This window comes from Neolamprologus brichardi, chromosome 11, assembly GCF_056152115.1.
Source record: "Neolamprologus brichardi isolate AB-2024 chromosome 11, ASM5615211v1, whole genome shotgun sequence".
NCBI classification, from domain to species: domain Eukaryota; kingdom Metazoa; phylum Chordata; class Actinopteri; order Cichliformes; family Cichlidae; genus Neolamprologus; species Neolamprologus brichardi.
Genome location: NC_142114.1, coordinates 17,269,372 through 17,281,149, shown reverse-complemented (window position 1 = coordinate 17,281,149; position 11,778 = coordinate 17,269,372). Strand labels below are relative to the sequence as shown.

At 44.5% G+C, this 11,778-nt stretch overlaps 1 protein-coding gene across 2 annotated transcripts; it reads right to left on the bottom strand.

Annotated features, from left to right (window-relative positions):
* si:dkeyp-69b9.6 (uncharacterized) lies at positions 1 to 10,419 on the bottom strand. Of its 2 annotated transcripts, XM_006802952.3 has the most exons (4): positions 10,043 to 10,419; positions 9,503 to 9,617; positions 3,936 to 6,412; positions 1 to 3,647 (listed from the first exon to the last, which is right to left on the bottom strand). In XM_006802952.3, the coding sequence occupies exons 3-4, from the start codon at positions 5,962 to 5,964 to the stop codon at positions 1,273 to 1,275; spliced, it is 4,404 nt and encodes a 1,467-aa protein (XP_006803015.1). In that variant the 5' UTR covers positions 5,965 to 6,412; positions 9,503 to 9,617; positions 10,043 to 10,419; the 3' UTR covers positions 1 to 1,272. The 2 variants fall into 2 exon arrangements, with proteins under 2 accessions (XP_006803015.1, XP_006803014.1); XM_006802951.3 differs by having other exon boundaries at positions 1 to 6,412.
* Positions 10,420 to 11,778: the final 1,359 nt, after the last annotated feature.

Here is an 11,778-nt window from a genome sequence, read left to right as displayed (position 1 = left end):
TTATTACACTTAAGGTTTATTCATTGCTGAAATATAATCAACTACTGACTTCTCAGTAAATAATGTGATAGAAATCTACTAAAACTATTATTTTTCTTTAGAAGAAAAAAACAAGGCTTGACAGGGGTATGAACATTTCATATGTGTAAATAAAGTGACAAGATGTATTTTGAACTTATTTTTCTTTAAAAGAAAAAAAAAACAAGGCTTAACAGGAAGAATATGATTGCAGCTCAGCAAAAAGTAAAAAGGTAGAAGGGGTAAGTATAAGATTGGCATGAAGACTGATTGGGTTACACACATAAATACATGGAATATTACATTTGTTTCTATCATGATAGGTCCTTGTTTTAACACACTGTGAAGTACTGTAGAAATAATCACTGCTAAAAAGAGCATACAAATAACATGAGATAAACATGTGTTACAGTCCACTTGTTTAACCTGTTTTCAATCTCTTGGTATAAAAGCTAGGAAGATCTCAAATAAATGAAGTAAAGTGAACATCATAAGCAAGGCTTCTTGTAAGTTTTTCGTCATTTTGGCAGGAGAGGGGTCCTTGTAATGCTAATTACCAGCAACGTTGACATTTTATCTATGTGTGATTAAATCACTAAGGAATATAGAGCAACTTTCAAATCAGGTTTACACTACAAACTTCTGGGGATATACTGAATAAACCATCACATACTGTAGGAGTGATTTCACAACCTCAGCAAAAAACTTGACCAGAGAACAAACATGCACTGACAAACTATCAACAAAGGTCTTTGTCCCCGTGTCCCTACTCCTAATAAATGCACTTTACATTTTTAAAAAATCCTCAGAACCTCTAATTGAACAACAACAAGACAAAATACACAGCAGAGACATTTATCATACAGCAAGAGGTGTAGCGGGGCTTCTAGTTATGGGTAAGAGATACATTAGCAGGTCATTTCACCTAAACTTCTCTAGTAACTGCACAGTGTCAGCCAAGCATAGTGTCAATGCACTTAAGGGGTTAATTAATGATCCTATGGAAACAGTCACGTCTTTGAAAACACCTTCCAACATAATCTGGAAGAATTTCTGGAGATATTTTATAGGACACTCTACAGTAGTTGTTAACACACTCATTCTAATAGTCAGCAGAGTAGATGCAACAGAGACACGAGGCAAATTTTCCTTAAGGCAGCAGATGCCTTTTCAAGTCCCTTTTTTTTCTCTCACTTCCTATTTTAGAACTGAAACATCCCTCTTGTATGCCACTCTCTTCAGAAACCAGGAAGCTCAGTATCTGTATGGTCCCTGTAGGAATGGCATCTCCTCATGACCCTCACGGGTCTGTCTTTCTCCCGGTCTTTTTGAAAGCTTCAGCCTCATAGCATCTCCCCTCTGCAGTCCTTTAGCCCTGCGGCGGCAGGACACTTTGTGCCTGTGAAGAAGGGTAGCGTTCCAAAAGCGAGCTGAGCAGCGTCTGCAGGAGAAAGTCCCTCTGGCACGGTGGGAAGCCCGATGAATGAAGACTGCCAAAGGCCTGTGAGACTGCTTCCCACACACACTGCACCTAAGTCGCTCCTGAGTGCTCAAGGCTTTTTGTGGGTGTTTAACTGCCATGTGGACAAGCAGCCCCGCTTTACGGGAAAACACAGAATTGGGGCATATTGGACAGCCAAAACGTTTCACAGGAACTTTGAGAGATGACAGGATCTGCACTTTCATTCCACCAGTGTTGACAAGCTTATATCCACCACCACCTGATCCTCCTCCTCGCCTAATTGTCAAACGAAGAGAGCCTTGTTTTTTATTCAACTGCCCTCTTATTGTACAACTGATCTTTCTCTTTCGTTTGATTCCATCAAATCTGACTAAATCTTGAGATTCCCATTTATTTCCCTTCCAATCTCTCCTGTTGGACTTTTTTTTTTTCTTCTTGTGTCGTCTCATGTCATCGTGTGACGACTGGACGTCGCAGTCGAGGGTTTGGTGGGGCTGGGTGCCTGACTGATGATGGGGATGATGGTGGGAGTGATGATGATGGTGATGCAGATGATGATGTTCAGTGGAGGGCAGTTCCGTGAGGGGCTGGAACGGGGCCGTGGTGTGAAGAGTTCGGCTACGGGATCCAGCTGGATATATGTGCTCTCCTTTAACTCCGGCTGGAGAATGCGGGTGTTGCGGGGGCATGACTGTAGAGTTGGGAGGAAGTGGCTGAGAGTAAGCTGGGGCCACAGAGGCAGAAGACTGAGTAGCTGCAGCATCATAAAAGAGGGGAGAATAACCAACTGGTGGCTGTGGGGGTGCTTGTTGGTGGCTATGAGTGACAACACTTAGACTTTGCCCTCCGTGGCCTTCGTTGGAAGGTGCCATCTGAAGCAGTGCATTCGTGGCAGCCTCACTCTCAGAGGTTGACTGATTAACATCACTCCCACCTCGGTTGTCTCCAGACCCACTGTTGCCTTCTTGTGGGTTAGACTGTTCAGGGCGGGTCATGCCATGCTGAGACTGCTTGTGTCGAGTGAGGCTGTTAGAGTAAGCAAACGCCTTCCCACACACCTCACAGCAGAAAAGCTTTTCACCTCCACCTTCATGGACCGTCTGGTGATGGGCAGTCAAGTGAAAGTGGTGACGGAACGACTTCCAGCATATAGCGCAGGTGTAGAGTCGAGGTGGCGGCGGGGGCTGTGGTTGGGGTGGGGGAGGAGGCTGCGGCTGGGGGTTGGTGTCTTGAGGCTTGACGTCTTGGGAGTAGGGATAATAGGAGGAGGTGCTTGGTGCTTGGTTCTGGCTCCGGTCTTGGGCCACGCTACATTGAGGATTTGGGTTAAAGCTGTTAAGGTTCTCTGGAGCCGGTGTGGTGGGCACCTCTTCCATCTCCCCTTTCTGGTGGAGTTTACTGTGCCTCCTGAGGCTCTGGGAGTAACCAAACTCTTTCCCACAGATGCTGCATTTGTAATTCTTTGCCCCGGAGTGGACTGTTTGATGCTTGCTGAGGTGGAAAGCTTCTCTGAAATACTTCCCACAAACAGTGCAGTGATGGGGCTTCTCTCCTGTGTGGATGCGATCGTGCCTGCGCAGGGTCTCGCGGCGTGCAAATCCCTTACCACAGACACTACAGAGGTGAGTGCGTGGGAGCCCGCTGGGGCCCATTCTGGGGGTGTACTGCCTACGTTTTGGGGGCTGTCCGCCAGCTGCAGGATCTTTCTTAGCTCTTGGTTTGCGGGGACGTTTTGGTTTGGCAGTAGGATTCTGCGCGTTGCTGCTCATAGCCTCTTGACTCCCACCACCTCTGAAATTCTTATCCATACCAGATGTGGATGAAGGTGAGCCCAGAGGTCCTAAACCAAGACCACCTAGCAGACCTCCTATGATGTCTCCCCTGTCATCCCCTCTATTTCCACTGTTACTAGCTGCTGTTATAGCAGAGATTGCATTATTCACAGAGCTAGTGACATCATCTTCTGAGTCATCCAGTAGAGAAGAGAGGGGCAGGTGGGGCTGTTGCTGCGGATGGTGGTGCTGGTTGTGGGTCTGTGAATGTGGATGCAGTGTTGGCGCCAGGGGTGCCTTTCTCAGAGCTGGGCCCGCCATCCCACTTCCACATGGGGAGGCACCAGAGTAGCATGGAGATGGATTACCTTGAGAACGGTGGTCATCATGGTAGCCTGTGTAACGATTCCGAGAGTAGTCAGTGGGGTATTTACCATCTGCTCTGTCCCTGTCATTTGAATTCCCTCCCCTTCCAGAATGAAACAGACCATCACATCCTAAACCTGATTTTGGTTCTCCTTCCCTCACAATGATTACACCATCCTCTTCCTCAGTTTTCCCATAAATAACCCCTCTATTGCTTTGATAAGTTCCCCCTCCTCCATTACCTCCTCCACCCCCTCCCTCGACTCTGTCCTCACCATCAGTTCCTGTCTTGCTGCCCCGTTGTTTGGGTCCCCTACCTGGCTTGCCGCAGGTGCCTGAGGCAGCATGGTTGAGTAGAGAGGTGCTCTCACGGAAGGCACGACCACAGGCGGGACATCGGAATGGCTTTTCCTCATGTATCTTCTCATGCCGTGTCAGTGACTCTCTACGATTAAAAGCCCGAGAGCAGGTGGAGCAGCCATATGGGCGGGCTGACGAGTGTATAACACCATGTTGCAGGAGATGCCCTTTTTTCTTAAAGCCTTTGCCACAATCAGGGCAATGAAATATTTTGTCTGGGCTAGAACAAGAATTGGAAGAGGGTTGGGGAGGTTCTTGGGTCGAATGGGGAAGGCTTGGATCAGACTGTGTTTTTATGTGAACAGGGTTTGGGCCAGTAGTGGCAGTATTGCTAGTACCTGCTGCGGTTGGCTCATGCATGCGCATATGCCTGCGAAGGCTTGAAAGTTGAGGGAAGCTTTTGCCACACTCTCCACAGCTATAAACTGGCTCTGTGTCAGACTCTGTGGTGTTGGGTTGCATTGAGCTCTGGTTATCAGATTTAGAAAGGTGAGAATCATTAGTAACCAGTACTGAGGCAGCAGTGGAAGACGGAGCAGAGGAGGAGGAAGAAGAAACTACTGATGAGGATGAAGATGATGAGGCAAGCAGGGATGACGGTTCTCCACCCATGTTTGACATACCCACCCCGCTCCCAATTAAAGCTGGCGGCTGACCATGATTTAGCCCCCCGTTACTACTAGTGCTGGGATTACCACTGTGGCTACTGTGCCCATGGTTGCTACTGCTACTACTGTTGTCAGATTTTCTCTGTGGCAAATAGCCGGCCATAGCTTTCTTCCTCCTACTGCTACTGCTGCTGCTATTACTACTTCCACCTCCGCTGCTTTCCCCTTTACCGTCATCCTTAGACAAGGATAAATGAAGCGGCAAAGGTAGGGGCAAACCTGCTTCCTGCTGCATGAGAGAAGCTATCTGATTTGACGAGAGTACAGGAATGCCCTGGAAGTCAAAGCCGCCCAGCGATGAGGGCTGAGAGCCTGGGTGGAGAGGGTGATGAGGATGAGAATGAGAGTGAGGATGAGAAAGGGTGTGCGGTGGAAGCTGCTGCTGCTGGGGTGGTTGCTGTGGAGTCTGCTGTGGCTGGGGAGTAGAGTGGCCATGAGTGTGAGAAGAGTGCAAAGCAGGAGGCGGAGCAAGGCTAGTACTAGGCTCCCCGCCTGTCTGACTTAAACCAATGCCTAAATGGTTATGAGTTCCCTGTTGAACAAGAAACTGTTCTAAACTAGCATTAGCAGGCACCCCAGAAAGAAAATACTGATTAGCGGCTAACATGCAACTAAACTGTTGATGAAGGCTTCGTGCATCAGACTGGGCCCCAACCAACTGGTGTCCCAATGAGCTGACTGCACTGCTGCTAGAAGGGTTATTAGAGGTTGCCACAGATGTTGAAGGGGAAGGAGAAGAAGAGGAGGGGCCAGGTGATGCCTGGGGGACAGAGAGGCCGGGATGCAGAGGAGGGGGGGGTGGAGGTGCTGATGTTACTAATCCTCCTAATCCCCCAGCGCTCCCACTACTGCTACTTCCCCCAGCAAAGTGCTCAAAGCGGCCTACACCTGGGTGTAACTGCTCCTGTGCTAGTGCTGCCTCAGACGGGTGGAAAGAGCGCAGGAACTGTGGATAGCCTGAAGAATGGCTTGAGCTGCTGCTGCTCATCTTGCTTGACTTTGAACGAGAGCTCTGAGATGAGGAAGGCTGTTGTTGTAAAGGTGGGGGAGGAGGGGCACTCATCTTGGCAAAAATGGAGGCAGAATCAGAAAAGGCGTTACCTCTAGACCCCTGCAGGGGGCCCAAGCCAAGTCCAGACAGAAGAGCTCCAGGGGACTCAGCCTGCTGCTGCTGCTGCTGCTGGAGTTGATGCTGGTGAAGCTGCACTTGCTGCTGATGCTGTAGTTGCCGATCTAAACCAAGGCCTTTGAATTGGTGGGCCTGGTGCCCACTTAACATCTCTATAATGTCCAGATTGTATTTTCCAAATTGGAACATTTCCCACTCACTGGCACATGGGGATGCAGGTGCCAAACCTCCAGCACTAGGGGCGGCGAAAATGATCCCACCACTGACTGGTGAAAGACAAACCTAACCCTAAGGGTGAAACTAACCTACGACTTCTTTTTCAAGAAATACTTAAATGATAGCTTAAAACTAAAAGTTCGTCTCTCCAGATTGTTTAGGTCTGGTGCTGCTACTCTCTGTTGATCATCCACTGCCCACGCACTACTTCCAAACTGAGAGGGGTAGCCGAGACGACAATCTGATGATCAGACGGTAAAACGTGTCTTTTGGCAGGTAGATAAGATCCACCTAATTTTAAAACTTGCTTAGAATAGTTTTTATTGAGAAGCAGTTCAAATGACGACTTCTTGTTTCCTTTACTGCGCTCCTTCACCTAAGCAAGATTCCTCATCGGTGTTCAGCCAAGAAGTTCCTACAGCTGAAAACACAAAATCAAACAGGGGTGAAAGTCATAGCATTACTACACCTTCTATAACAGTCCTTTAATTTATTGAGGAGAATTTGTACATGCTTAAATCTCAGCCTCAAATTAAACTGCAGCAATACACAGACTATAGTGAGGATGACACAACCCACCAATAAATATGGCATTTATACCTAAAGTAAATACTTCTTATAAATGGAAACATTTAGTTGAGATGTGACCAATACACAACTACTGCTGTTAGACTGGAAAAGTGAAGGTTTCTACTGGTATTAGGAAAAGAATCAATTAACAAATCAAGCTTAGCATTTCACAGCTACTGAGCAAACTATTAAATACATTCAACATTTTACAATTTGTAATGACTTACCGGTATGTAGTTCTTGTGGACTGCAGCACAACTAGAATTGCTGCATAAAGGCCAATTCCTTTATTATTAGACTCATAATTGCTACGGAAGACAAAGTTATTTTTTAAGCATTTTTAGTGTCTATGCTTACAGGTGCACGGTATGAAACTAGGCAGATTTTTATCTAACCCTTTAACCCTAACATGCTGCAGCAGTTTGTGAAGAATCTCGTGTGTTTTACATTATGAATACAGCATGTGCGTCTCTCTAATAACAACAGTTACTCAGGAAGATGTAGAGAGAGAGACGTGTGTCCGTGTTCCACGAAAAACCACATCACACAGCAGATTTCTTGGTTCTGGTTAAGAGCAGGTGTGTCTGTGTGTAAAAACTGGTTGTTTTGACTTCTTAAAGCCTTACATGACACGGATTATATGTTATTTTTACTGATTACTTTAGTAAAGTGACTTCTCTCCACCAGTGGTGAAACAACAAAGACATTTTGCATTACTTTTAACCTACACTACTTAGACACTAGCCACTTCTTGCTATATTTTACCACGTGTTCTGTAAGAATTCACTTCAGTAACAGTTTTCGCATTGCAATCTCTTTTACATAGTGTAAGAAAACATGAGTCTGTGTTTATTGTAAAGGTACAGTCAAATGTAAAACTGAGTACACAACATGATTCAGTAGCTTGTGGTGCCACCTTTAACAGCAATAACTTGAAGTAATCATCAGTATGCGCTCATCAGTCTCTCACATTATTGTGGAGAAATTTCAGCACAATCTTTATTACAATGTGGCTTCGGTTTATTTAAGGTTTGTGGGCATTAATTTAAGCACAGCTCTCTTGAAGTTGTGCCACAGCATTTCAATCATGTTGAGCTCTGGACTTTGGGCAATTGCAACTAGGGCTGCCACGATTAGCCGACTAGTCACGATTATGTCGGCTATCAAAATCGTTGACGCGTCGTTTGAAGCTTTGTAAGATCCCAAAAGACGCAGGAATAAGTAGTAGGATTTAAGAGTGTAATAACGGACTGAAACAGAAGATGGCAGCACTGCATGTACAAGGATGCCAGCTGCCGTTAAACCCCGAAGAAGAAGAAGCGGTGTCCGGTAACGTAGCTGTGTCCAAATTTAGGAACCGCATCCTCCTGTGCCCACATTTGTAGGCCAATTACGTTACAGCAACACGACGAAGACTGTACAAATTCGCAGACTCCAACAAATGCGGCCAACAAATGATTCATTTCCCCAGATTTGAAGGATGGGTCGGGTGAATACTTCGTGGCCCAACCTATCCCAGAATTCATAGGGTGGCCCTGCTCAGTTTCCATCAATGGCGGCAGCTAGTTAGTTTTAATATTACTCTTATTATTCTTTCTGGGTCACAAAATAAACGTTTAATAGTTGACTAATTGCAAAAATAATTGGTGACTAGTCGACTATCAAAATAATCGTTTGTGGCAGCCCTAATTGCAACGCCTTGATTCCTTCCTTTTTAAGCGGGTGTGCTTGGGATCATCGTCGTGCTGCAAGACCCAATTTCAGCCAAGGACAGGTGGCCTCACGTGTGACTCTAGAATACTTTGGTATACAGAGGAGGAGTTCATCAACTCAATGGCTGCAAGGTCTCCAAGTTTTGTACTTGAAAAACAAACCCAAATCTTCAACCCTCCACCACTGTGCTTGACAGCTGGTATGAGGTGTCTGTGCTGATACTCTGTGTTTGTTTTCCACCAGGCAATGTGTAAACACACACCTGAATGCTCCAGACAAGAAAACTGCCAAAATGTCTGCTTTTACCGCTTCTTACCCTCTTAATTCCTATGGATACAGTAAGGGTGTACTTAGTTTTTCACAGGACTAGTACGACTCATTAAATCGCTCTTGTTCTCATGGCTGCATTTCAGAAGGTTTCAGGGTTTTCAGTAGAACTCAATCCTTGTGATAAGAGAAACTTAAAAGATGCAAGTTGAAGATACAAATTAATTTAATGAGGTTATTCACTCTTAAGAATCCTTTTAAAGATAAGTTTCTGTATAACTTGAATCATTAGACACATGGGAGCCTGTTAGCCAATTATCAAGACTTCACTTTCCAACATTAAACTATTCCATCATTTAAATGCAAATAAAACTGCCTTACAAAAAAATAAAATTTTCATTCAAATTTGGCAATAAGTCATGCACATTTTAGCCCCAAAATGTACAAACCAACAATGCTGACTTAGACTTATTTCAATGTTATTGTGTCAATTATCACACAATTCAAATGTTAGTTTTAATCTTAAAGGTCCATGAGCAGGTTATAATATACATAAGGAATGTTTTTAAAAAGATTAATAGTAATGATCAATTACCTGAGCAGGTATGATGGATGTAATTACACAGCAATAGTAGGTGTATAGTACCTTAATACAGATCAACAGGGTGGCTGATCTGCAGATACATACGTATATTTCTTATTAGCACTTTTATTTTTACTTCTTTACGTTTTATGTGATTTTCTTGTGCCTCGGGTAGCAATAAACTTAAACCAATCTAACCTCCACTACCAACAAGCATGGGCACAATCTGCATGGTTTATTAAAACAAGTAGGCATAAATAGACATTGCAATAAAAAATAGTATGAAGTTGTTCCAATTTATTCGAATACTTGGATGGCTTAACGTGAACTGTCTACGGCAGATTCACTCACTTTGCTCACCTCTTAAAAAAATCTTACCGTTTCCTCTAATTGATGCGATGAAGCTAGAGGGGAGTGAGCTCCCCGGGCAGATGAGGAAGATAATCTATCGCACATTTGACTGCCTCTCATTTTATAATGCACATCGGCAATCCTGTAAAGAAGGGCAGAAAATGCTCAAATTAACACAGTGTCGCTGTACAGTGTAAACATTAGCAGTCCGTTACAGGCGCCAGTTATAACGGATGCACTTGAGGTGGCATCCTGAAATAGTATTGGCTAACATTTGGAGGAAAGTGCGGGGAAGAAGAAAAAAACACACACAGAGAGAAAACATTGGAGGCGCTTGCATGCAAAACTTCACGGTTCTCCTTAGCATCCTATTTTACACTGGCTCGGCGTGTTTAGCTGTTTGCTGCCACACACACGCAGTCTACAAAACCACATAACCGACCGCCCGCTAATGTTAGCCGTCATTTTAAACCACAAAAATACAGGCACGCCGACTGCCGTTAACACTGTGATGCTAGCGTTAGCATATACATCTGCGTAACCTATAATCGGCAAATGTTTACTTACGCATCCAGTTGCAGGGCACAGTTGCAGACGGATGAGGCCTGTCACGCCTTCTTCTAACCGCCTAGCTAGCTATCGTCCGCTTCCATTTCTGCGTGCTGTTTTCCAGTCGTTAGCCAGAGCCATTTTCACTGATGCTGAGCTGGGTGAACGCTTGCACCGTTCCCCCCAAGAAATCGACGCCGACGGGTACCGCTGCCGCCTCCTCGCCATTTGATTACGACATGTTGCGCTGTCAGTGAGCTTTTGCTTGATGTTTCGGCGGCCGAGAAAAATTAGGATGCTCGGTGATAATATTTTTGGGTAAAAGTGAGTGACGTGTGCTCCCTTAACATTGGTCCTTTCCGGCCCTTGTAATATTTCCGGGTAGCAGCAGCGGGGCTCACAGACGGCGGTTTAGGGCTCACAGCGGATTCAGCACCTTTGGTTGCATGCTGGGCTAAAAGATGAGCATTTTCACATCGCCTGCTACATCTGGGTACAGACCCTGTGTCATTGTATTACAAGTTATCAGTATCCGTGAAGCACTTTACCCCCCACAGGCTCCAATATGCATGCCTTAGAGGCCTAGAAATACTTATTATGTTATGCTACACAGGGCATTGAAAATATATAAAATTAAGTGAAAGTAAAAAAAAAAAATTTCCCACTGGTGATTTAAGCTGCTATGATTTTGTGGTTAAGCACAGGCCAGCTGAACAGAAGGCTACATATCAGGAGAATGAAGCCTGTGTGATCCCTAATAGCTAAAAATTCCGATGATCACCAGAGTTATTAAATGTATTAGTTTTTATTCCATTTAGATTTTTTTAATGGCTTTTTGTTTCAGTTTAAATTTTTATTAGTTTTAGAGTTAGTTTGGTTATCGTTATTGTTATAATTATTAGGTATTAGAATACAAACAACACATCAGCACAACACATCATGCCATAGTCTCAGTAAACAGTGTATGTTGATGCTTATTTGGTTTGCAAAGAATAAACTCAAGAACAATTTCTGCTTATTTATATTTGATTGCAGTATTGTGTCAGTTAGGCTTTTTAAAAAGTCTAATTCTGAATTTAGGTAAATAAAATGTCAGGTGTCACAGTGATGCAGTGCCTAGCACTGTCACCTCTCAGCGGGTTTGAATCCACCAACTGGTCGGGCCTTTCTGTGCATGTTCCCCGTGTGTCTCTGGGTTCCTCCCACAGTCCAAAGACATCCATGTGAATGTAAGTGTGAATTGTTATCTGTTTCTCTAGACTGCAACCTGCCCAGGGTGTTCCCTACCTTTCCTGCTATACAGCTGTGATAGGCTCCAGCTGTCCTGCAACCTTAAAATTGGATGAGCGGTTAAGTAGATGGTAAATGAGCCGGTACTTATGTAATGCTTTTCTGCTCTATTTGAGCACTCAAAGCATTATCTTACTGCAAGCCTCATTCACACACAGGCGTTTTCTACACCAAAGCACTTTTAACATCAACTAACCTGCAGAGTAGGAGAGCTGTCAAACCAACAGCCCTCTGATTGGTAGATGACGTGCTCCATCTCAAGATCTACAGCCACAGGTGGATGGATGAAACTAAAACGTTTGTTCCCACATCATTTTATTTTTCTGCTTACTTTTTGTTAACGGTATAAATCTTGGCATGTATCTTTTTTGCAATTTTTTTTTAAACGAGTGCACATTCACATTAATGAACCATTAAAAAAAACACAAATATATAGAAAACTTAAGTGCAGTCTCAAAAACATG

Excerpts from the sequence above, each read along its gene's own strand:
- si:dkeyp-69b9.6 (XM_006802951.3), bottom strand. The coding sequence starts at position 5,964 with ATGTTCCAATTTGGAAAATACAATCTGGACATTATAGAGATGTTAAGT.